At 36.3% G+C, this 26,944-nt stretch overlaps 2 protein-coding genes and 1 pseudogene across 2 annotated transcripts; all 3 read left to right on the forward strand.

The window, feature by feature from the left end:
• The first annotated feature begins 601 nt into the window (after positions 1-601).
• Positions 602-11,338, forward strand: GEX3 (gamete-expressed 3). The gene is made up of 9 exons (XM_088110854.1): positions 602-838; positions 1,367-1,696; positions 2,374-2,620; positions 3,465-3,749; positions 3,855-3,941; positions 4,302-4,337; positions 10,063-10,122; positions 10,202-10,344; positions 10,912-11,338. Exons 1-9 carry the CDS (start codon positions 602-604, stop codon positions 11,320-11,322), a joined length of 1,836 nt encoding a protein of 611 aa, XP_087966980.1. The 3' UTR covers positions 11,323-11,338.
• Positions 11,339-18,505: 7,167 nt separating this feature from the next.
• LOC124832638 (histone acetyltransferase of the MYST family 1) lies at positions 18,506-24,700 on the forward strand. The gene is made up of 9 exons (XM_047306897.2): positions 18,506-18,815; positions 20,052-20,140; positions 20,561-20,623; positions 21,840-22,049; positions 22,664-22,732; positions 23,234-23,395; positions 23,843-23,936; positions 24,046-24,188; positions 24,276-24,700. Exons 1-9 carry the CDS (start codon positions 18,578-18,580, stop codon positions 24,477-24,479), a joined length of 1,272 nt encoding a protein of 423 aa, XP_047162853.2. The 5' UTR covers positions 18,506-18,577; the 3' UTR covers positions 24,480-24,700.
• On the forward strand, positions 24,700-26,714 carry LOC124832633 (serpin-ZX pseudogene; annotated as a pseudogene).
• Positions 26,715-26,944: the final 230 nt, after the last annotated feature.

Consider the following 26,944-nt stretch of genomic DNA (forward strand, 5'->3'; position numbering starts at 1 on the left):
TTATGTTTACAAAATTATGTATATTTCTAAACTCTATTATTTTATTTTTTAATTCTTACAAAACTATATATTTTTAAAAGAGTATTATACTTACAAAATGCAGATATTTTTTAATTATATTTTTTCAATTCACTGAGAATATAAATATCTTAAGAAATCAAGTTTTAAGTCTCAATGTTTGACAGATTAAACAACTTGCCCATGCAAATCAAAGATGTAGTGCAGTTTCTTCCCCTTTTGTTGACCACCAATCACTTCCTTTTTCTGTGTGCCTTAATCACTTGTACTCAAAAGGCCATTGATTCATGTGCATGGAAATCTCTCTCACCACTTTCAACTTCGTCCACCACTGCTAATGTTTTTTTGAAGTTTTAACTTTTGGTTATAGCAGTAGTCATTGCAACTTTCATTCATCATTACACTCCTATGGTTGCATGGGCAGAAGGATCGGAAGTTGCAATTTTGTTTCCCTAGTGCTTATAGCAGGCTTAGATCCCCACACCACTGGAATCAACTAACACTTCCATTCTGAGTTTAAAATGGTAACTGTCATGAAGAAATAACTGTGACAACCACAACTTGCCTGGTTCTTCAATGTGCAATGACCCTTTTGCTTTTCTTTCTCGTATTGGTTTTGATTGCTACGTTCTCTTCTTTTTCTGTCTCTTCATATCACTGGCTTTCCAAACCTCTTCTTGGAGATGATGATGGAAGGATCTATGCTTGTTCTCATAGCAACTTTTTTGCATTTGAAAGCAACGGAACCATTGCATGGACCTTGCATTTGGACTACAAATGCAACCTTGGTACTGCTCCAGTTCGTGGGGGTCATGGCAAGGTCATCTAAATTCATCAGTTTCATTAATTATTTCATGTTGCATTGCTTTGAATTTACGTTTATCCTTCTTTTCACGTATAAATGTCTATTGGAAAATTGAGAATTCTCTTCTTTTTTGCACTACTGGGGTCTATATTACAATTTGTGAGTGAATAAAAGTGAAGTGATAAAATCTTTTACTTGGTAGTATATATACTATTTACTCAAATAAAAATGATGAAAACTGATAAGTATCCAATCAAAGCCATTATTGAATAACTGATACCATTATAGTACTCAGGTTTGGGAAGAATTCTCACTGCATTGAAACTGAGATAAGCGTATTACAGAAAGAGGAAAAACAGAACTTATATAAAACCCTGTAAAACAGAAATAACTGATACAAAAACTAACGTGTAACTGCTATAACAACAGTATAAAGGACATTATTGATCCATGTAAGCCTTCACGCTTGATGGGAGAAAGGGAAAGCTTTTTTGTTTGTGGTGGGGTGATGGTGAATTGCTGATTTTTGCAAGGCAAATGCAGGTATATTTGATAGCTGATAACAGAATATTGGTGATTAAGTATGGAAGCATTGGAGGTTCTGAGCCAGAAGCAGAAGTTTTCTTTGGTCCAAGACCAGGTCAACCAGCCGAGGCTGAAATTATTGGTCTCTCAGTGAGCACATCAGGCTCAACTGTTTACATCAATGTCAAGAATAGAGGACTCTTTGCATATCACTCACATGGAAGTTTGCTTTGGAGTGTGGGTCCTGTGCTTTACCAATTTGGCTACCGTCAAGGATGCAGGAAAAATATTACAGATTGTTACTTTGATTCACCTCCTGTGCTTGATCAATGTGAGGCTAGTATATATGTAAGGTTTACTCATCCTTGGTTTTTTGTAATACTTACTTATTCTCTACTTTGAGTTTAGCAGTGACATTGGATTAAGTCAAATGTAGATCCCTTTTTCACATTGAACTGAAGCTAATTTTAGTAGCTGCTGCTTTTACATCTGAACTTTGAATCTAAGACTTCAACAGTCAAACCAAAACAATATTTTTTGCCACAGCTATGATGTTGATAGCTCTACAAATTTTGTATGTGATGGTTATTATATGTGGGCTCAGAGAATGTGGAAAGGGTGGAAGTTATTGTTCCTTAATAATAGTTATTGAGAACTATTGTATAAAACAGTTTTCATAAACTAATTTTTAGACAGTCAGAGTGAGAGAAGATTGAAAAGAAAGAATTTGAATAACAGAAAATTGTAAGTAGAAAGCCAAAACAACTTAGAAGATGTCTATTTTTCATTTTCTTTTAAAAATTGAAAAACAGGTACTACTTTTGACAACTGTTTTTGAAAACTACTTATATCAAACTACTTTTTTCATTTCTAAAAACTGAAATCAGTTTCCAAAATTTGAAACAAACAAGCCCTTTAGTGCTGTCAGAGTGTGTGTGATGTATACTTTTATCCTGCTGAGAAATGTTCATTTCCCAGGATTAAGATGACTTCTTTGAAACTACATGCGTTTCTTGCACTTGCAGATCTCAAACACAGAAGGTGAACTCTATTGTTTGTCGATTCGAAGCCGTTACTTTAGATGGATTCAGGATTTTAGTTCACTAGACAAAAATTTCACTATCACTCCTGGAAACAATGGTCATCTGTATGTAACAGTTCCAACCAAGGCTCTGGTTCTGGCTCTAGATGTTTTTTCTGGCAATGTTTTGTGGCAGAGAAGTATAGGGCCATTAAGCAAAGTTGACTCTGCTCCTATAGTGGACTCTAATGGTAAGTCCTTTGCTGTTGGATTATTTGAAGCCTTACCCTAGAAAATCAAACTTGATTAATTTAAACCTGTATATGGGGTCTCCCAATCAGTAAATGCATGATCAATGTTATAATCTATGTATTGCAATTAAACTGTTAGTTATTTAGAACTCAACATTTCTGTGTGAGAAAAATGGTTATGCATTGAGAGTGTAAAACAGCTTAGGTTTTAAAGTTAACAAATACATAGTGGTTTTGATATTGAATGACATTATACAACTGTTTTATGCTGTCACTGTATAAGCATTAAACTCTTTCTTTGCGTGAATGACATTAAACTCTTTCTTATGATTATTTTTCTTCTTTCCCGGTTACCTTTTGTTTCCTAGTTCTCTTTTTACAATAACCCTTCTTGAGAGGTAATATGTGCAATGGAACTGCATGAAGGATCTACCCTTATCACCTTTTCATGCAAAAATTGATATCTAACTTGGAATTTTTAATATATTCATACTGACTCATGCTTTTTCTTTTTTCCCAGTTACCTTTTGTTTCCTAGTTCTCACTCTTTTTAGTATAGTTCTTTCAGTGAGCAATCAGTACTACCAAGAGAAATGTTATCAACAGATTCAAAAACATACTCTTTTGAATACATTATATATCATTGGTTGGAATTTATTGAAAACCACTCCAATTGTGGGTCCACTTCATATTTAATGAGTCTCACCTCACTCCTAATTTTGGTAATTAAGAAAAATCAATAATAGAGAGTGTTGCTAGTATTCCTTACTAGTACTTCTTACTAGTACAACCATTTGTTTGTGGTATATAGACTTACTATACTGGAGCACACTTGATGTAACAGGATGGATATCTATTGGTTCATTGGATGGATTCCTATACTCATTTTCTCCAAATGGGGTTCTTAAGAAATTCTCAAGAATGAATGCAGAGAACTCTATGATTCAAGTTGGACCTTTTCTTGATTGCTCTGGATTTGCAGTGTACAGTTCACAGATAGAGATGGAAGGAAAAGTTAGCCACACAACTGGTGAATACACTCTTGTTTCAGCAATTCGACCAAAAGGGGCATTATTCACTATGTTGGTTCCTGCAACAGGATCAATCTATTGGTCTGAAAGATATCCTGGTACATATTTTTCACTTCTCATTCCTCATAACACTTGGCATTAAAAATGAAGTTTCCATAGCAGCAAAAAACAAACTATTTTTTCTGTGTGGTTAATTCAATCAGGTCATGTTTCTACCTTATTTTCTGAGAGTGATCTAAGTCGTTTTGTCATGAATGAGGAAACTCTTCTTGCTTTCCTTGCTGCCTCAAGTAAGAGTTCTCTCTCTTATCTAATCAATTTTTTTTTACTTTTTTGCAAGTACTGAATAAAGAAATTATAGCCAACGTAAAACTCATCAATATAGTGAATATGGATCAATCCTGACAAATTTCTTAATGCTGTTGATGAGATTGAATAAGAGTACCAAATAACTTTATCCACTTCATTAAGGTTGCTCCTATAAAATCAAAAGATGAAAAATTGAACACTTTCTGCAGAACGCTGATCATTCATTTGAGTACAAATTGGATAGCCAAAAATTCCATGGAATTTACCTTAGGGAATTATATTTTTCATATGAAGTAGTTTGTTTGAATGAACTACTAATGGATTAATCCTAATGTTCACAGCAGAGATTGGCACTCCACTGCAATGCCGAACTATAGGTACAGATCTTCCTTATCTGTTCTTCACCTACCTTCAGATAAATATCCAATTTTCTTCATGAGTAAAAGGTCAATTTAATTCCGATTTGCTATCACTTTATTCTTTATATTGAACAAAATACAAAAAAAGTCTTTAAACATGTTAACATTATCATTTAGATCACATTAACAGATATAACTTTGGATTAATGTGATGAGTAAAAGACTGCATTTTTTGTATTTCAGAGGACTAAAGTAATATAAATAAAAATTTCAGAAACAAAATTGTTCATATGCCTTTTTATCCATTGCAATGCTTGTGAATCTGCCATACAATTGTTACATCACATTATCAATCATTTAAATGACATCTATTACTGATGAGAAATCCTTGTAGCTTGTAGACATTTTAAAAATATTATATCTTGACCAGCCAACAGAACAATAATGTTCGGCAGTTTCTTTTTCCTGTATGTAAGTATTGTTGAGGGTTCGGCAAGTGTACCAGATCGTTCAAGTAATAAAATCGGTAAGACTTGATATCGTTTCCTAAGAGACTCGTGTCACCAAACAATTGTATAATTTCTAACTAACTTAGACTAAAGAATGATTCCATAATTTGGGTTTTTATGCAAGTAAAGTAAATATAAGATAAGAATGGTAAAAGTGAACTTTGGTAACTCAAAACACTTGGAAATGGAAAAGACTATAAATGATATGGAATGGTATTGTTGGGGGATGATTTCACCTACTTCACTCTTATGCATGAAAATCACTTCCTCTTCATTAATATGCCAATGTCAATCTACTAATTTACTCAAACTCAATCCCTTGGTAGAGAGAGCCTAGACTTCCTTATTAGACTCCAATCCCTTGGAAAACCTAACAATTATTTCCTCATCAAGAATTGAGATTCAAGACAACCAAAGGTCCTAGTTCTATCCCTAGATACAATTTCCTTTAGGTGTTTAATCCAGTTTCAGATTCACACAATATTTTCCAATATCAAGCAAACCCTAAAATCATGTTGTGAAAGTTTGAGAGAGAAAATCTAATGGTAAAAATATTATTACTGTGTGTGTTTTAGGTTTCTATTACACAAAAATGTCCTATATAAGGAACAATGGACCAGCACCTAAAAGCCCAAAACTAAAAGTCCAATTATACAATACAATATATTTCAACACTCCCCCTCAAGCTGGAGCATATAGATCATATGCACCAAGCTTGGAACATATAAATTGAATCCTAGGCCCCCTTAGAGATTTGGTCATAATGTCTCCGAGTTGTTCATTAGAATTGACAAACTCAGTAACAAGTTCCTTAGTCAACAACTTTTCTCTAATAAAAGGACAATCAATTTCTATATGTTTTGTTCTCTCATGAAACACTGGATTGGAGGCAATATGAAGGGTTGTTTGGTTGTCACAGTGCAGTTTCAACGACTCATTTCCACAAAATTTCAACTCTTGGAGAAGTTGCTTAATCCACACAAGTTCGCATGTAGTCAAAGCCATAGATCGGTATTCAGCTTCAGCACTAGATCTAGCAACAACACTTTGTTTCTTACTTTTCCAAGATATAAGGTTCCCTCCAAGTAGAACACAATATCCTGTAGTAGATCTTCGATCAATTGGAGAACCAGCCCAATCTGCATCACAATATCCTTCAATCTGAGTGCTTCCCTTGTCCTCATACAACAATCCCTGTCCTGGATTTCCTTTTATGTATCTGAGAATTTGAATCACTGCATTCCAATGGTCAACATGTGGATTCTGCATAAATTGACTCACAACTCCCACTGGATAAGAAAGATCAGGTCTTGTTATTGTAAGATATATGAGTTTTCCAACCAGCCTTCTATATCTCTCTAGATCTGAGAAAGGTTCACCTTGATCTCTCATTAGCTTTTGATTTGAGTCCATAGGACTATCAATAGGCTTGCAATTTGTCAAGTCTGTTTCCTCTAAAATATCAAGAGCATATTTCCTTTGTGAAATGATGACACCTTCTTTTGACTGTGCCACTTCAATACCAAGGAAGTATTTTAGACGACCCAGATCTTTAGTCTGAAAGTGGTTGAACAAATGATTCTTTAATTGAGTAATTTTAGTGTTGTCATTCCCTGTAATAACAATATCATCAACATACACCATGAGATAAACACATTTGTCAGGAGAAAAATGACCATAAAACACTGAGTGATCCGCCTCACATCGTTTCAATCCAAAATTTTGCACAACCCGACTAAATTTACCAAACCAAGCATGAGGTGATTGTTTCAAGCCATAGAGGGAACGGCGTAATTTACAAACTAACCCAGACTCCCCCTGAGCAACAAACCCAGGAGGTTGCTCCATGTATATCTCCTCTTCCAGATCACCATGAAAAAAGGCATTTTTAATGTCCAACTGGTAAAGTGGCCAATGACGAATGGCAGCCATAGCAAGTAAAATACGAATTGTACTGGTTTTAGCCACAGGAGAAAAGGTATCACAATAATCAATGCCATAAACTTGAGTATATCCCTTAGCTACTAGACGAGCTTTTAGACGATCAATTTCACCAGTAGAACCAACCTTAATAGCATAAACCCATCGACAGCCAACAGGCTTCTTACCAGGAGGAAGAGGAACAAGGTCCCAAGTACCATTGTGGTCAAGGGCCTGCATTTCATCAACCATGGCTTGACGCCATCCAGGATGATCAAGTGCCTCATAAATATTATTAGGAGTCTTAAGGGAGGATGAGGAGGAAACAAAAGAGAAATAGGTAGAAGACAAACGATGATAACTCAAAAAATTATAAATAGGATATGGATTACGAGTAGAACGAATACCTTTCCGAAGGGCAATGGGCAAATTATCATCTGAGTCAGTAGAAGACGAGGAGGATGAAGGATCCATGGTCTGGTGAGCTGATAGAGGAGGAGACGAGTCTAGAGGATCTTCATTGTTCTGAGAAGAGGTGGAGGAACAATGTCATTCACATTTTGAGTTTGAGGTATAGAAGCAGGAATAACCAAGGGATCACACGATGGTAGAGGAAACATTTGTTGAACAGATGAACGATCCTCCACAGAGGACGAGAAAAATGATGTATCCTCAAAGAATGTGACATCAGCAGACATATAATATCTCTTGGTGGAGGGAGAATAACATTTATACCCTTTCTGAAGACGAGAATATCCCAAGAAGACACACTTAATAGCCTTTGCGGATAGCTTATCAAGACCTGGAGAAACATTATGGACAAAACATGTACACCCAAATACACGTGGGGAGATATGATATAGAGTTTCATTTGGAAAAATGACAGAATGAGGAATTTTATTCTCAAGAGAGGAAGAAGGCATCCTATTGATTAAAAAACAAGCAGTGAGGACTGCATCGCCCCAGTGATGCACAGGAATATTAGTATTCAACATCAAGGAGCATGCAGTTTCAATGAGATGTCTATTCTTCCTCTCTACAATACCATTTTGTTGTGGAGTGTGAGGACATGTGAAACTTATCAAGCTTCTTGTTTAGGCCTTCTAAAGAATCAGCCACAAAGAAATTCTTCAATTTCAATTCTTCTACAGCAGCACGGGCCGTTCCTATGTAAGTAACCATATCATGATTGTTTTGTTTGAGGGAAGTCACTCTTTGAGTTGCATCAAAGAGACGTTGCACATCGTTAGCAAAGATATCCTGAGGTTTTCTCCAAAAGGAGGAGCACGTTTTGTAAGGTCTCAAAATTTCTAAGACTTCTTGTTCAACAGATTGCCATAGGACAGCACATAGTTGAAAATCAAGCTTCTGCCATTGAGATTTCTCCTCTTCAGGAACGGTGGAAACATCTTGTTCAAGATGATCATGGTATCCTTGACCAAGAAACCATAACTCCACGGAAGAAGACCAAGATAGATAGTTTTTCCAATTGAGTTTTGCAGAAGTAATGGTTGGAGCAGCAGAGAGAGACGGTGTTCCAAGACCAGCCATTATAAAGCCAAACAAGAAAAGAACGGAAAATAAGATTGTGGGAAGAAACCCTAAACGGAGCAACCCTCAACGGAACAGCAAATCAGAGACCACAATACACTCAGGAGACGGAGGCGAAACGACCGGCAGTGGCGCGATGAAGATCCGACACAGGAGAGGCGGCGCGTGAAGCCCACGTGCCCGAGAGAGGTCAGAAAGAAACGACGTGTGACGGCGCGTCGAGAGAAGGATGAGGCGGCGACCACCAGGGATGGGTCGCGCTCATCGAGGCACACCGAACCCTTAACTTCGTCGGAGAAAAGGCTGCGACGGCGGCGACGACGACGGCGGTGGAAGCAACGGTGAACGACAAACCCTAACCTGCTCTGGATACCATGTGAAAGTTTGAGAGAGAAAATCTAATGGTAAAAATATTATTACTGTGTGTGTTTTAGGTTTCTATTACACAAAAATGTCCTATATAAGGAACAATGGACCAGCACCTAAAAGCCCAAAACTAAAAGTCCAATTATACAATACAATATATTTCAACACATGTCATGGTTGATTAAATCATAACAAGCTTTAAGTAAAGGAATTAAACACTAACAATCAATGAAAGAGGCATGTAATCATTCAAAACAACTGTAATTTACATAAGAGGTTCGTGGTTACATTAATCCCCAACAATAAATGGAATTAGTTCTCCATTGTCATGGAGAGCTCAAGCTTACAAATGGTGGAAATGGAAGAAGATGAAGACCCAAGGATGAAGAAGCGTTGTTCTCACAACTCCTAGCTCGCCTCCAAGTACTCCAACAGAGAGAAATCGTGTTTTGGTGCCCAAAAATATCAACCCCTTCGCGTTTTAGGGTTAAATAAGCTTAATCTGCCACATCAGCAAAAGTTGCACTCAAGTCCGCGCTCTAGAGTGCGTCGTCAGAAAAGTGTTGCTCAAGCGCCCCAAGGCAGAGGGCGCTCGGGCACGAGCTAGAAATGTTGCAATGGCACTCCAGCGCCCATAAAGAAAGGGTGCCCGAGCGCGACTTCAGCAGGGTCCTGATTCTTCATTTTTGCAGTTTTTCCATCCTTCTTTGGGTTCTAGTGCCTTTATTAGATGCAGAGACTTCTTCCAACTGATTTAAGCATATAAAAGCAAGGGTTAATGATCAATTTATCTCGTTAAAGCTTAAGATGCAACCACTTAATAAACTAAAAGAAAACTAAGATTTATAAGGCAAAAAGCTAAGAAAGATTTGACATTTTTTCTCAATTCAATACTGAAATCATGGTAAAATATGTCGTTATCAAGTATTCTGTGGCTGTCATCATTTGAGTGCCACAATTGTTTTTCTAAAATAAATGTTAGAGCGCTAGTAACAAATCACAACACTGATTTTCACAAAATAAAGATCAATTTCTTTTCTCAATGTTCAATGAAAATAAACTGAGGATTTGTTGCCCCAGTTGAATTTTGGAAAAATGAGACATGAATCCTCAAATGCTAATTTAATGTAAAACATGAGCTTTTCTGATATATCAGGAAGACAGAACAACAAGGAAATTTAATAGAACAAGTTAGTTCTGATTTTGCATATGAATAGGGCCATAGTATCAACTTTTTAAGTTGTTACATAAAGAGTGTTTTAGTTGAGTGTTTCTATAAATGCAAAACTACAGTATCTTGTTTTCAGTTTAGAGTGTAAAAAGGTACAACTTCAAATTTCTTTCTGTAAAAGGTGATGACAATTTCTGTTCATGTAATTTCTCTCATCACTTCACAGGTCAGAAGCTTGCATCAAGCTGCTCTCAAGAAAGAACCAAGCTTGTCAGCATATACACAGGTAATGTGCAACTTTGTAAACTAAGAGAATGTGGCATCATTTCAAGAATTGAGCTTAGTTTTAAGTTCTTTTTTTGCAGGCAACGAAAGGACCATAATAATGTTTCTGTTCTTTGAGTCTTCTCTCATGTTGGTACTAATTGGACTTGTAAGATTCTGCTGCACATTTTGGGCAAAAAAGAAGCTCAAAAATCAAGGCCTTGGAAGCTTCCTTGACAAGAGAGTTAGTCTGAAATTGTGTTGTTTGTTCTTGTTTTTCTTCCTTTTCCCCTTGTTCTTTTGTCTCTTACAACAGCTATTTTTCTTAAACAAATAGCCTGATTTGATTGCTCTAACTAGTCCAACACCCATGTAGAAAACAGTTTGAACTAGTATCATTATTTTTTCTAATAAAACATAATTTAGTCATTAATTTTGTGTACATTGATTTTTTTATATTCTGTATTATGTTATTACTTAAGATATAAACTTAAATGCTTCCTATTCAACCATGGTTTAACAAGTTAAACCAATAAACAGTGAACTAGTACTTTTCTTATTATAAGTCTAGTTTTACCCTTTGTTTTGTTTGGTATAGAGGATGAGTGAGGATGGAAAAAAAGTCAGATAGAAACAAACAACTTCAATTTTCTCCTTATTTCTCTTCTTTCCTCTCTACTTATTTTTTATCTTACTTATTTCTCTTTTCTCTACCAAACATGTGCTTAAGGACATTCATATTAGTTTCACCAAAAGAACAATGGTTCCTTGTATCATAGTTCACTCATGGTATACTTTGTGTATCTTTTAGTGCTCTCTTCAGCTGAAAAAGAAAGCTTTGGACAGGACAATCACAGAGCTTGAGCAAAAAGCTGCAGAGGAAACAGCAATGAACAGTGAAGTTTTTGAAAAGTTGGGTGACACAGTAAGAGAAAGGGAGCATATAGAGAGGAAGCTCTCAAGCAGCTATAGTTTGGGAAGGGACAGGACTGGCTCAAAACCAAAACCTATGCTTCCTGTACATCAAATGGGAAGAAGGAAAAGCTACTCATTTGAAGATGCAAAGCAAAAAATGGTGACAGAATTGCACACTTTAAGTGATACATCTTCTGGTGAAAGCAGCACTGAAGAAGAGGCTTGCATGGTTGAAGACATGGAGTCATCATCAACTGAGGCCAAAGCACAAACACCTGTGGTGCATTTGGATACTTCAAGCAGTTAATAGTTTCATCGGGAAAGGAACACTAGCACTTGTCTTCTGTAGTAGTAATATTTGTGATTGTTAAACCATGATCAAAATCACAAGTAGATTTTCAATATAAAACATTATCCAATGAAGAGTTTTTATATAAAAACTTAAATATGTTTTTATCCAATAACTTTTATTAAAAATTATAATTAGTCTCTTTTTTTTCAAAATTTAAACTTAATTTAGTGTTAACTTGAAATATGTGAATTTAGTTTTTTTAATTAAATTTTGTTGAAGTTCATTTTATGTTTCAAACATATTTTATAATTTTTATAATTTGAGTTTTTTATATAAATGTTTTTCTTCAATAGCTAGAATCATGTAAAATCTCAAAAAACTTAATATAATTTAATTAAAAAAAAATTTACATAATTCTAAATATGAGAAACTAAATTAATTCAAAATTTAGAAAAGAAACTAATTTTAATTTTTATTAAATTAAACAAAACCATATTTAATCCTTATATAAAACATAAAACATCATCAAACATGATTCAATTTTAATATGTAATAGATTTAGATTTTTACACCTATGACATCTTTAAACTCCTTAACGTTAATATAATCAAAAACACACATTAAACTTTTTTTGGGTTAAATATGTTTTTCGTCCCTAAAGTATCACTGGTTTTTGGTTTTAGTCCCTACTCAAAACTTTGATGGCTTTTAGTCCTCGTTGTATTGAAACATGTAATATTAGTCCTTAAAAATGGACGGCGTCAAGTTTTTGTTGTTTTGGCAAACGGTGAGGTCAGGTCTTCTCTTAGCTTCTATCTTAAGTATCTGCCACGTTGCATTTTTAATTAATGGAATGAGATTAAGTGATTGGCACGTGTGTTGCTGAAATCAGATTACGAATTAGGGTCGAAACCTTCGAATTGGGGAAAAATAGTTTTTGGAAACATTGTTCTGGAAACCTGATTGTTCTAGAAACCTTCCACTCGAAGCGGTCCTTGTGGTAGTGGTCCTTATGTTGGTCAGGTGGAGAGCTCCACCACCAACAGTGGCAGAACAGGGTTCTATAACTCCATCACCCTCCGCCCTGGGGACTTCTGCGGCGAGGAGTTTCTCACATGGGCCCTCATGTCCTCCTCTAACCTCAACCTCCCTTCCTCCACGCGCACCGTGAAGTCCATCTCAGAAGTGGAGGCTTTCGCGCTCCGCGCTGAGGACCTAAAGTTCGTGTCGAACCAGTTCAAGCGGCTCCACAGCAAGAAGCTGCAGCACGCCTTCCGCTACTATTCCCACCAGTGGAGGGCATGAGGGGCCCACTTCATCCAGACGGCGTGGCGGCGGCACCGCAAGAGGAAGCTGACGATGGAGCTGCTGGGTAAGGAGAGCCTATACTACACGAATGTGGTGGAGATAGTAGAGGAGGATGATGTTGATGGTGATGCAGGTGATGATGGAGGTGGTGCGGGTGAGAGTTCGAGTGGTCCCAGTTTGGGTTTTCAGAATCTTGGGGCTACCATTTTGGCTTCTAAGTTCACTGCGAACACCAGAAAAGGAAAGATTAAGACGGTGAAAATTAATCTTCCTGATTCTGATAGTTTGAAGATGCCCAAGATGTTCAAGCCTATTGTGATTCATAATAAAATATGAATTAAATCGTTGAGTTTAAAATACTATTATAAAATGTTCTTAGGAGGTGGGATGAGTCTGAATGGTTCGCAAAGTATCATCCAGTATACGACTCAAAGATTGAATTCTTTTCTGAACTTCCACTGCCTCACTAGGATCGCTTCGAGTGGAAGGTTTCCAAAAACTATTTTTTCCCAATTCGAAGGTTTCGACCCTAATTCGTAATCTAATTTCAACACACGTGCCAATCACTTAATCTCATTCCATTAATTAAAAATGTAACGTGGCAGATACTTAAGACAAAAGCTAGCAAAAGACCTGACCTCATCGTTTGCCAGATCAACAAAAACTTGACGCCGTCCATTTTTAAGGACTAATATTACATGTTTCAATACAACGAGGACTAAAAGCCATCAAAGTTTTGAGTAGGGACTAAAACCAAAAATCAATGATACTTCAGGGACGAAAAACATATTTAACCCAATTTTTTTTTTCAAAATAATGATTCACAGTAAAGACTGAACGGTGTCTTTAAAAGAAAATGATTCAATTAAGTTAACAAATATAAAGATGAAAAAAAAGTAAAAAATTTAAATATAAGAATTAAATTATAAATTAAATTTAAAACTTACGATTAGATGTTTTATTAAAATTAATAACAATAATAATATATTTATTTATTATTATTATTTTTAGGCTTAATATCATTGTTGCTCCTTATTTTCTTCAACTTTGTTCAATGTGAGACTATTTTTTTCGAATGTTCAATGTAGTCTCTAATTTCGTAATTTATGTTCAATTTGGTTCTTTTAGCTGACGATGTTTAAATCGGTAACAACCCATTGTCTAGGTCAGTCATCAGTGGATGAGTTGTTAGTTTTTATATATACGTGTGACAACTTAAAATGAAATATAGTATTTGAAAGTGATTTTGTTCCCTAATCGCAAGAAATAGAACCTAAAAACATAAATGTCAAATTCGAAACTCTAACCCCCAAAATCGCACCAACAATCTGCATATGAACATCAAGAACATATGAAATTCCCAAACCAAAATATCAAGAACACAATGACTTCTCAAAACAACACTCAATTTCAGATTCCAATTCGAAACCATAATCTGAAACGCGAAAGCATAAAGGAACGCTAATTTCGCTAATCATAAAACAAGATTAGAAACCCTAAATTACAAATTTGGGACCATGATTCCCTCTGTTGTCGTCTTCGATACCCTCACAACGCATCATCGCTGCCTTCACCAGCTACCGCTTCATTGTTCACACCCAACTTGCGTCCACTTTCGCGGGTTGCTTCAAAAGGGAAAAGGAATAAGGATTTCATGATGAGTCGAACCCACAACAGAGAAAAGGAAGGAGAAGAATATCTCTCCACACGATGAAAGGAAGGAGATGGGAGAGTTCACGATGACGATGCAGCGATAATGGAGTTGTAGCAGTAGAAGGTTATGAGCAAGAGTTCCAACAAAATCACTTTCAAATATCATATTTCCTTTTAATTGGCCACATATATAAGAAAAACTAACAACACATCCACTAATATTGGATATTGTACCGTGATTTAAACGTCGTCAACCAGAAATATCATATTGAACATAAATTACGATATAAGGGACTATATTGAACATTTGATAAAAATGATTTCCACACGGAATAAAGTTGGCAAAAATAGAGACCAACAATGATATTAAGCTTTATTTTTATGATGATGAGAGCTGGAAAATGGAAATAATAATAAAAAATAGTATGTTTACTATTGTTGAATATAGTGAAAAACTATATTTGGATTAATCTCCCTTGTGTAAAGTACACACATAGGGTTCTCTATTTATAATAGAAGAAATATGGGCTAAGCCCAAAATACAAATGAGAAATAATAACAAACTAACTAAAAGATAAAAGATATAATATATCTAACACTCCCCATCAAGCTGGAGCATACAAATTGTATGAACTAAGCTTGGAATAGATAAACTCAGTGTTGAACTAGATGATTTGTCTTCAAGAGTGTGAGGCAAACATAGATGGACTAACAACAGCTTGTGAAACTTCAACTTCAAAAGTGGATGAAGGAGAGCAGTGGTGGACAATGACAAGCTGCAAGGACTGATTCCCAATCAATGATGGATGAGTGACGGGATCAACAGTAGTAGCTGAAAGCTAAGAGCTACAAAACTGTAGGGACTACACTAAATCCTCATCAATGATGGATGAGTGACGGGATCAACAGTAGTAGCTGAAATCTACAAAACTGCAGGGACTACACCCATATTTATGTGACTTGCAGTGTCTTGGAAACATACTCCCCCTTAGTGTGAAGGGCGGAAATGTGAAATATCACAATTGCTAGACCACTAAAACAAAACAAAATATTAACCTACAATGTTGAAACAAAGGCATCAAAGATCCAAAGACATGTTGGAGGTCCAAAATTCTTTGCTGGACAACTCCCAAGTGGTGATACTTAGTCGCGTATCACAAGAAGATCGGGCTAAACTCTAGCCCAAGAAGAACTGCCGCAGTTGCGTCTGTTTCAGACGGTAGCGACTGCAACGGTGGTTGACAGCTATAAAACTGCAGGGACTACTGTCTGATGAGGCCTGTAGTGGTTGGAAGCGACAAAACTACAGGCACTGCCATCACTAACTAACAAGGTGATGGGGGCCTACAGTGGTTGGAAGCATACAGCGGCAAACGGCCGGACAACGGCAAACGGTCGGACAACGGCAAACGGTCGGACAGCGGTAAACGGCGGGACAACGGCAAACGGCGGGACAACGACAAACGGCACGGACAGCGGCAAACGGCGCGGACAGCGGCAAACGGCGCCTGAACAACGGCAAACATCGCCTGGACAGCGGAAACCCTAGGTATGAGCCCAAGCCAACAAAACAGAGAAACAGGAACCAAAACACACTCAAGAAGCTCCGGCGAGACGATCTGCAGTGACGTGGTGAAACTCCGACATCGGGAAGGCGGCGCGTGCAGAACACGTGGCCGAGACTGGCCGAGAAGAAGCGGCGCGTGGAGGCGCGTGGTGAGGAGTCTGGTCATCACTCTGGCAGGGTTGGCCGTCGCTCGAGGAGACGCTTCAGATCTGCTGGTCACCGGTCGAAACTGTGACGGCGGCCGACGGTGGCCAGAGTTAGCAGCGACGGCAGCGGAAAGTGGTGGCGACAGCAGTGGCACACTGGGTTTGGACTGGTGCTGACTGTGATAGAGATTTAAGAAGAAAAAATGGACTGCCCACTGAGATTTTAGGGGCTGTCGGCGACCATGGCGGCCGGCCGCCGGCAGATAGTAGAGACCACCAGAAGAGGATCAGAGAACTTGCTCTCATACCATGTTGAATATAGTGAAAAACTATATTTGGATTAATCTCCCTTGTGTAAAATACACACATAGGGTTCTCTATTTATAATAGAAGAAATATGGGCTAAACCCAAAATACAAATGAGAAATAATAACAAACTAACTAAAAGATAAAAAATATAATATATCTAACAACTATTATTAAAAGTTAAAGGTTTAATCATCTCAGATGTCCCTATTTATGTAGAATTATCTCAATTAGGTTCTCGTATTTTTTTTATCCCAATTAGGTTACTTTTTCTGTAAAATTGAGTCAATTTTGACCTTGCCATTAAATTTAGTGGACAACGTTAAAATTTGTGTTTAGTGGCATGTTGACTGTGTAATTTTTAATGACGTGTCACAAAATCGTCTTTTTACCTGTAATTTACAAATGAAAAAGCAAACGAGAAAGGCAGCTTCTCATCCCCTTCCTTGATCCTCCATGGCCACCTTCATGGATCTCACACTTGTGTTGTTGACATCTCCATGGCCACCTTTCCATGCTCTTGATTCTTCTTCAAATTCTTCTTTGTATACCTGATTGCCTGTTATAAATAAAAAATATGAAATTTTCTTAAATCCCTAATTTGAGAGAATCCCTAATTAAAAAGGTGCCTGAATGTTGATGGAGGTGGTGGCAGTAATGGTGATGGATGGGGGCTGCCATTGACGCCCTGAATGTTAATAGGTCTACTCACCTGAAAATGTTGCTGGAAATGTGTTATCTTGAAACAACCATTTTAGCCAGAAGTGCCACAGTGAAAATAGTGAGGGCATACCAAGAGCTTGGGGGCTAGGTAGAAGATGCGGCAGATCTAGGAGGTGGAGAAACCGTGGGTTCAGACTTAGTCTAAGGCGGTGGCGGAGAATGGTGGAGCAGTGTTCCATTCCACCCCTATTCCTGGACAGGTTCATTTTCTCATCCTCCACACCTTTCTCTTCGTTTCTTCTCACCCTGGGACCATTCCACCCCTTCCCACCCCTTCCTATTAGGATTCTTCATTTTCCTTTCACTGTCATTGTTTCAATTTTGTAAATTTCATATCTTTTCTATTGACACTGGAATCATATATTCTGTTTCGTTTAACCTTTTTCATGTTTCATCTCTGTTAATTTTCCATTATCTATAGGCTTCTGTGTAGCTGAACAAAATATCTACAGTTACTATGATTGATAAAATAATTTCATCTCTGCTAACTTGAATGGAACACCTGCTTTCACCACCGTCTACAAACTGGAACCAACACCAGAATAATTCACTCTAAAAACTGTTAAAAAAATTATCATTTATTTTTTATTTAGCTCATTTTTTGGTATGTTAGAGGATTCTCTCCTGAACTTTTTTCGTTTTCCAAATGAAGTGTTTGAAAGAGTGAAACTAAGGATACGTAAATCATCATCGTCCTCGATGTTGGGAAGGTCAATGATGTGGTTTCATGGTTGAGAAGGGTTGCCGGTGGAGTCATGACCGATAGTGGCAGTGACGATGGCGAGGTTTGAGGATTGAACATTTTGGAGATTTGAGTGAGTCTAGAGGAGTATGAAGTTCCACTACCACTTGCTTAACCATTGCCTAGTCAGCATGCCATCAGACACAAATTTTAACACCGTCCACTAAATTTAACGGCAAAGTCAAAATTGACTCAATTTTACAAAAAAAAGAACTTAATTGGACTTACAAAAATACGATGACCTAATTGAAATAATTCTACACAAATAGAAACATCCGAGATGATTAAACCAAAGTTAAACTTAAGATTAATTTTTTATTTGTTATGAAAATTAATATAGAAGTGTTTGAAAATGGAGCAAAAGTTCCTTTCAATTCCATTTCTCCAAACGTATTTTGAAAATTATATTTAAAAACCAATTGGAAAAGACATTTACAAAAGTTATTTTCCTTATGAGAATGAAAAGGAAAAATTTTAATTAAAAATAAAATTGGAACCACAGGAAGAAGAAGCATGCAATACAAAGTTGAAAAGCATAGGACACCGAAATATATTTTTTAAATTACTTTTTTTTTTCTTTTTTATGTTTCTAATACTTGTTAAATTTATATTTACTCTTTTTGAATAAGATATATTGTGACATATTTTAGGATATTTTAATGATCACAAATAAAAATAATATAAGATTTGTAATAGTTATTTATTTTAATTTAAATTATATTAGCATTATTTATGAGACAGCAAAAAACAACTCTATATTCCTGCAGTTTTTTCAGTCATCTTTCAGCACCTCTTCCTGCGGTTTTCAGCTCATCTTTCTCTCCCATGGGTTCGATCGAAATCCCAACCGCCAACGGCAACGGAAAATCGCCGCCCTTCGACGGCGCAGAGACGGCGTTGGAGTCCAACACGTCGAAGCGGCGGAGATCGTCGGTGCTCCCTCTGGAGGTCGGCACGCGCGTCATGTGCCGGTGGAGGGACAACAAGTACCATCCCGTGAAGGTCATCGAACGGCGGAAGGTTCACAACGCCGATTATGAGTATTACGTCCATTACACCGAGTGTAAGACCTCTAGTCCTTCGTTCTGTTTCTCGATTTCAATGAATAGAGTGAAAGGTTAGGGTTTCGGTTTCTAGGATTGGTTGGTTGGTTGGGATGTGTGTTGATTTTGGGTTTGTTTGGTTGTAATTTGAATTGGTTTCGAATGGGCTTTTGTTTGGGGTTAACGGGGAGTATTGTGTCGGTGGCTTTGAGTGTAATTGTGTCTTATTCGAATAAGGTTCACTGGGAAATTGGTGGGAATACCTGTGAAGCGTTGCCAGAACTTCGATTGTTGTGAATTATTTGTTATGAATTTGTTAGTGTCGGGAGTGAGGATTATTTTTTATTTTAGGTTTTGTTTTACGGAACGAGAAGTTGCATGTTGAAGAGAAAGGAATAATCTGTGTTTGTGTGGTACTTTTTTCCCAATTAGGGCTGGGCAGGGAAGCCATCGTTGGAGGAAAAAATGAAAGTTAAACAAAGTAGAATAGAGAGGAGAAAAGTAGAATACTTCCGTTACTGAAGAAGCTGAATATTAGTTACAAATATTCTATTTATAGAGTAATTGGGTGCACACTAACCAACAAACTCTTGAATTAATTACAACAGTCATAACTGGTTTTCTGAATACCAAGAAGTGTAATAAAATTAGGGTTTTAATGGCTCTTTTACAGCAGCACAGTGTTGTGGAGCGGCCCCACCTACTATAGGGGTTCTCGTAGTGGAGAGGTTTAATGTAGTTGCTGTAGTACACTAAATAGCGGCTGAATAGTGATAGAAGGGGGCACTGTGTGTTGATTCCTAAAGCATGCCATGAACAGAGAGGCATTAGGACATTTTGGTTCATAATGTTGGGATCTCAGTTATACAAATGAAATCTACAACTGTAATAGTGGAGAAAATGGTAAAGGAGAAAGCTTGAATTTAGAAGATGATAGTTGGTAATTGAGGGTCCCTTTCTAAGAAACTTGGATTTCACTTTGGTTGGTATTTACTTGTATGTTTTGTTTAGGAAACCTTTAACATTTTATTGTTAATTATGAATGTCATTAATTTTGGTAGATTTTTATCATTCTTTAGAATCGAAGCTATCTGCGATATACAAATTTCAAAATAGTGCCTATCCTAATATAGTGCTTTTGGGGTTGGCTGCTACATGTCGTGAACTGGGATTTAAAACACTGCCTGGCAGGGATGATGATAATATGCTCACTGCTTAGCCTTATTGTAATTCTTTTACCTTGTTCTCTTTGGCAGTCAATAGAAGGCTTGATGAGTGGGTTAGGCTTGAACAGCTCGATCTTGATTCAGTGGAGGCTGTTGTGGATGAGAAAGTGGAGGAGAAGGTAATGAATATATACTCCAAATTGTACATTGCCGCATTTGTTTTGACCTCATCAATTTAATTTTTGAAGATTATGGGAATTTCCCAAGGAAAAAGTGATAATGTAGTCCAGACATGTCTTTGTTGCTTTACAAACACAACTTTATCTTTTCCACTAGATGGGACTGATTACATGGAACAAATGATGCCATTGAGTTATGGTTAAAGCCCTGGTTTTATAATATTTAAAGCAGACATATTTTCTTTTTAATGGTGTCTCCTTTCAGTGGGACCTTTTGTAGTCAGTTGTACTGGCCTTTCTTCAATTTAATATCTTGAATGGTGTTTACTTTCTTGGTTATGTTATGTCTGCCACTTTTTCAAAATTTGGTTTCTCTTTGTGACTGGACTCATTTAGAAAATTGCAATTATGGGTTTTTAGGGTGCGACGGGCTTGAAGATGACGCGCCATCAAAAGAGGAAGATTGATGAGACTCATGTAGAGGTAGAGTTATTACTTTTTCAGTTACAGTTTCAAAGTATGCTGTTGGACACAAATACACACCACAGAACGTATGCTATACTTTTACTTCTCTTATGCATATGCTTCAACAGTGTGTAGGTGCTATATTGGCATAAAATAAATTGAATGCTATAAACTGTTAATTTTGCACTTGCACAACTTTTTGTCTGTACCGTTCTATTTGAATATCTTATCAATATTGGAGTATAATTCAAATTGATGCCTAACAATGTGTTTGAATTGACTGTCAAAAAATAGAGTGTGTATATAATTTATTATTGTTATTGATTATATAAAAGAAGTTTTTTTAGGATGGTGAGGTGAACAATAATTTTAAAATCTATTTTGTTCGACTCAAGTTTAGGAATAAACTATATATACTTTTTATGAGATACATAAGATTTTTATATACAGGAACTCAATGACAATCTTAGAAAATATGGGAAGCTTATTCTTGGGGACTGTTGAAATAATTTATTATTATTATTTCTTTTGTATGTATCCAACTTTAGGGTTAGGGGCAAAGGTAAGCGCCTTGTCTCTTTTTGTAATCTATATATACATCAATCAATTAGGAGCACAAGTTGAATACACGGTGTTTTCTCCATCTTATCTATTCAAGTGGAACAAACTTAGAGATTGATTATCATTTTGTCAAGAAGAAGCTGTTGTTCGAGGAACTTTGTACTGGATTTATTAGCTCTAATGAACACCTTGTAAACATTCTCACTAAGTCCTTGAGAGGTCTAGAAATCAGTTTATGTGTTCCAAGCTTGGTGCATAAAGTTCAAATGCTCTAACTTAAGGGGATGTTAAAATTATGATTGTTATTGTATTGTGCAATTTTCATAAAGCTAAATTTCTTGTGCATAAAGTTATTATAGTTTTTGTCATGAAAAGAGCCGTTCTTCAAAAAAATTTAGTGCTCCCAATTGCTAACACACTAAGACGACTTATGCATAGTGCTTCCAAAACACTAACAATGTTTGCGTGAGTATCTTTAATGGTAAGATTGAAGTTGTCTGAAGCATGTAATTGTGATTATGATATTGTTTTGTTGGAGCTGGATAGTAATCATTGATTTCTTGAGCATGAAAGTTGAAACCAATATATTCTACTGGTGGTCCGATTATTCCTGCTTCAACTCTCATATTTGTTCATTGTATTTTAAATTTGTATATGTATTATTAAATTATAGGGACATGAGGAGCTTGATGCTGCCAGTTTGCGAGAACATGAGGAATTTACAAAAGTGAAAAATATAGCTACTATTGAGCTTGGAAGATATGAGATTGAGACATGGTACTTCTCCCCCTTCCCTCCAGAATACAATGACTGTTTGAAGCTGTTCTTTTGTGAGTTTTGCCTCAATTTCATGAAGCGCAAAGAACAGCTTCAGAGGCATATGGTGAGCTGTGACTGAAAAAGTCCTTTCACTTTATATTTCTTTGTTTTGTGTTTTCCATCTTTTTATTTTTTTGAGAGAAGAATAAATACTAGCTGATAGCTTTCTATAAACAATCTAAGGCACTGAAACTATGGGGAAAGTTTGTTCTTCAAAAATATTCCTATTACCAACTTTACTACGATGGTCCTCCTTATTGCAGTAATTGTACAAAAGCAGCTTAGTTTGTAGTGATCATAATATGCTTATTCTTCATTGAAGTTCTATGTCTTGTAGGTTTCTACGGGATTCCAAACAATATGTGGTTTTGTATTGTTTGCCATTTGAAATTTACTTATACTCAGGATTTCAGTTTTAATCATTTAGTCGTCTTTAAAATTTATTTCTTCTTTCCACTTATTTGAAATTGAACTTTTTTTATTGAAATGAATGTTTTTAGTTTCTTTACCGCTTGAAAATTGATGAAAGAAAATAGTCTATGAAAATCATCTGCTACCATTTATTCTTCGGTCTCCCTTGGGCCCCACAAACTAGAGGAAAGAGGCCAGTTTTATATACCCAATGCAGATCACTTAAGCACCATTTTCAGTGCTAACGTTGGCTTCCTGTTCATGCAGAGGAAATGCGATCTGAAGCATCCCCCTGGTGATGAGATTTACAGAAGTGGTACACTGTCAATGTTTGAGGTACATTTTTGACACTGTTCTCAATATCACAAATTCCTCCTTTATTCTCATCAGTACCCATTCCATTATCTTCAATTTTTTTAGTTCAAAATAAGTTTTTTCTTTTTGCCTCTTATCTTTAAAGCTTTTGACAATGAATATTCACAATTTGTTTATAAAAATTCTTTATCCTCCTTTGATTGTGGTAGAGTTCGTTTTTTAAAGACATTGATGGTTGCCCAAGTTTCTGCGGCTCCCTAACTTGATGAGCACCAGCTCTCCAATAATTTTTTTAAAAGAAATTAGGTGATTTTGTTTTGAAATAGTTAAATGATATGTAGTGCACGTTAAAAAATCTCAAATATTGGAAATTATTTCGATTTAGAAAATGGCAGTTGTTTTGTTGTGCTGGCAGTTACAAGTTGCAATAGTTCTCGGCACATTTTTTATTATTAGTCCTTGATTATTATGGAAGTTTGAATTTATTATTATTATTTTTAGTCATTATATTTCTGGAAACAGGTTGATGGAAAGAAGAACAAGGTTTATGGGCAGAATCTTTGTTATTTGGCCAAGTTATTTCTTGATCACAAGACACTCTATTATGACGTAGATCTGTTTCTGTTTTATGTTTTGTGTGAATGTGATGATCGAGGTTGTCACATGGTTGGCTATTTCTCCAAGGTAAAATATTACAATGCTGTAATTATTTTGCTTTGAATAATTGCAAAGAGAATAATGTTTGCTTTTAGTCAGTGTTTTTAAAAGTTGTGGTCGGACTAGTGTTTATATTTATACATGTACTTAAGTTTTTCAAATTTGCTTCCGGTGCAGTGATTCATTCTTGTCATTTTCTTCATGTCTCGAGTTCAATCTTGTTCATGTTAAACCTTTTACTTGGTTTTTTGAAGTTCGTTTAAAGTTCCTGCAATACAGCAGTAGTCTCTTTGAAACTGACATAAGTTTTCATTGCCGATTTACTGAGTTGTGCATTATGAGGAAAGAACTTGGTTCTAATTTAAATATATTTAGTCTTCAAACTTTTCATTTGTTAGCCATACACATTAGTTTATTATTTTTCTGCACGTTGTGGTTAATCTTGTTGATTTTGTTTACTTTTTTCTTGCGAAGGAAAAACATTCCGAGGAATCTTACAATTTGGCATGTATCCTCACCCTTCCACCTTACCAAAGGAAAGGCTATGGCAAATTTCTAATTGCTTTCTGTAAGCTCTCTTTTTCTGTAAAATGGGCCTTTTGTTATTTAGCAGTGGCTAGAGTATATGTGATGAAGTGTGACTGAAACTGGTTGTTGAAATTTGAATGATTGAAAAGCATACGAACTGTCGAAGAAGGAGAGCAAAGTTGGGACACCTGAAAGACCCCTTTCAGATCTTGGACTGCTAAGCTACAGAGGATATTGGACCAGGGTTCTCTTGGACATTCTGAAGAAGCACAAGGGGAACATTTCTATCAAGGTAGCTTGATGTGAATGTTTGGAGGGCAATGAGAGTGGTGTGGTTTTTATTGAATGAATGAATGACTTATGATTTGGTTTGGAACAGGAACTGAGTGATATGACTGCCATTAAAGCTGAAGATATATTAACAACCCTACAGAGTCTAGAGTTGATTCAATACAGGAAAGGTCAACATGTGATCTGTGCTGATCCCAAAGTGTTGGATCGCCATCTTAAAGCTGCTGGAAGGGGCGGCCTGGAGGTTGATGTTAGCAAATTGATCTGGACTCCTTATAAAGAACAGAGTTGATCCCTCAAAAACAAATATCATATAGTAACTTGTACCTTTGTTTATAGTGAGAATGAGGATAGGAACATTACTGTATAGTGCTGAACCCTAGTTGTAGCTGTAGATGTAACTGTAGCGTAGGTACCTGCATGTATTGCTCTGTTATCTTTCCTCCTATCTTGTAATGATGAATGGCAGAAGCAAAATTTTATTTTATTTTAATGAGATTGGTGATTGCATGATGTTTGGTGTCAGGTCAGACACTAGTACAGAATCCTTTGCTTGCTATTACTGCAGCTCAGTGGTAATTCAATGTCAGACATGCCTATAGGTGAATCAAATCTTATTCAATTAAGTTGGATGAAGTTCGATTATCTGTTTATTTTTCATCCTACTGACAATACACCTATACTTAGATTTGAAATTTATATCCACGTTGTGTTTACTGCATTAAATTTAAGAATTTTCATTTCTCTGAATTTGAATTATTTTGAGTTAACTTTCTTTTATTTTCAAAACTTTTGTTTTGATTAATCAATTAAAGTTGGGTTAAATATGTTTTTAGTCCCTAAACTATTGGCCGTTTCTGGTTTTAGTCCCTCTTTTAAAATAAGGTACAATTTGGTCCTCATTCTTTTCGAAACTTTGGTTTTAGTCCTCTAAAACTAACACCGTTAAAATTTAGTTGCGTGGCTAACGGTAGACTGACATACTATTTTTTTTCAGTGTTTCTCACCATTTCTCCCTCTCTCTTCCTTCCATCTTCCACCCAACTTCATCTTTCACAGCATCTCCGATCACAAAGCTGGCAACTTCTCAACCAAAGCTGGCAGCCCATCTTTTGCATCTGAAAGGAAAAAGTACGTGGTGTAGCTCTCCTTGGAATTGTTCCCTTATCGACTTGATGGTCTGTTTTTGTAGCTCTTCTCATTGTTGTCTGTTACAGTCGTATTTATGTGGGAATTTTTTTTTCAAAAACTTAAACACTTTTATTGAAATGCATGAGATAAAAGGGGCACTTGTCCATTTATACAATTGATTTTAAAAAATGAAGAAGAAATGAGAAGAAAAAGGAAGAAGTTCCTCTAAGATCTTATGCATAAAAGATAATTTGCAGAAGTTTTCCCATATTAGGTTCTCCAAAAACTAGCCAAAACACTTTTATATGAGGAAAACAAGGAAAGAGAAATAAGCGCAAGCTAAAATTAGCTTCGATATCTGGATAAGATAAATGATTTAATTACTCTAAAAGCAGAAATTAGTTTATGCATATACCTAATTTTATGTTGGTAGAGAAACTTATTTTATTTATTTGTTTTCTTATTTTCCTCTTAAACAAGTCTTCATCTAAACATTGACATTAGACTATGATCAATGCCACCTTCAAACCAAAATATTTAGTACAAATTTCAATAGCATTGTGTGTAACAGTGTGGATGCTTTTTCATCCTTTTTGAAAGCTTTAGCTATTTATAAGTATGAAATGCTTTTTATTCTGTTGATACAACCTTGCCACTGCCCATAAAATATGGAAAACATCCAATTGTCGTCTTTGTAGTCATTACCAATTTAAAATTGATCCAAGCATCTTCATTTAATCACTGGACTTGCTAGTCTTTTCGAGTTTGTGACCATGTGCTAACCAGTGCTGCAATAACTTAACGAACCTCTGGTCTTTTGCTCCCGTAATGTAGTACTAGATAGAACACAAATCTCTCGATCCATCGTCAAGTTGATTGTAGAGCACCACGACTGTCAACTTCCCTTGGAATTGTTCCCTTATTGACTTGATGGTCTGTTTTTGTAGCTCTCCTCATTGTTGTCCATTTATACAATTGATTTTAAATTTGATAATAATTTTAAAATTCTAAGGCTGTTGAAGTGGCCAATGAAGTTAATTCTTGGGCCGAAAAGGAGACAAATGGCCTTGTAAAAGAGCTTCTTCCTGCTGGATCTGTTGACAGTACAACCAAACTCATCTTTGCAAATGTACTGTACTTCAAAGGAGCGTGGAATGAGAAGTTTGATGCTTCAATTACAAAAGACCATGATTTTCACCTTCTTGATGGCAAATCAGTCAAGGTTCCCTTCATGACTAGCAAGAAGAAGTAATTCATAAGGCCTTTTGAGGGTTTTAAAGTCCTTGGTCTTCCCTACAAGCAAGGCGAAGATAAACGCCAATTCACTATGTACTTTTTCCTTCCAGATGCAAAAGATGGGCTGCCAGCTTTGGTTGAGAAGTTGCCAGCTTTGTGATCGGAGATGCTGTGAAAGATGAAGTTGGGTGGAAGATGGAAGAGAGAGAGGGAGAAATGGTGAGAAACACTGAAAAAAAATAGTGTATCAGTCTACCGTTAGCCACGTCAGCTAAATTTTAACGGTGTTAGTTTTAGAGGACTAAAACCAAAGTTTCGAAAAGAATGGGGACCAAATTGTACCTTATTTTGAAAGAGAGACTAAAACCAGAAACGACCAATAGAGGGACT

This window comes from Vigna umbellata, chromosome 3 (assembly GCF_029865625.1).
Source record: "Vigna umbellata cultivar VRB3 chromosome 3, Vumbellata_1.0, whole genome shotgun sequence".
Taxonomy (NCBI): Eukaryota; Viridiplantae; Streptophyta; class Magnoliopsida; order Fabales; family Fabaceae; genus Vigna; species Vigna umbellata.

Excerpts from the sequence above, each read along its gene's own strand:
- LOC124832638 (XM_047306897.2), top strand. The coding sequence starts at position 18,578 with ATGGGTTCGATCGAAATCCCAACCGCCAACGGCAACGGAAAATCGCCG. Across the intron at positions 22,733-23,233 it reads GTACACTGTCAATGTTTGAG|GTTGATGGAAAGAAGAACAA; the intron begins GTACATTTTTGA and ends TTCTGGAAACAG. Across the intron at positions 24,189-24,275 it reads AGGGGAACATTTCTATCAAG|GAACTGAGTGATATGACTGC; the intron begins GTAGCTTGATGT and ends GGTTTGGAACAG.
- GEX3 (XM_088110854.1), top strand. The coding sequence starts at position 602 with ATGACCCTTTTGCTTTTCTTTCTCGTATTGGTTTTGATTGCTACGTTC. Across the intron at positions 3,750-3,854 it reads TTGGTCTGAAAGATATCCTG|GTCATGTTTCTACCTTATTT; the intron begins GTACATATTTTT and ends TAATTCAATCAG. Across the intron at positions 10,123-10,201 it reads GCTTGTCAGCATATACACAG|GCAACGAAAGGACCATAATA; the intron begins GTAATGTGCAAC and ends CTTTTTTTGCAG.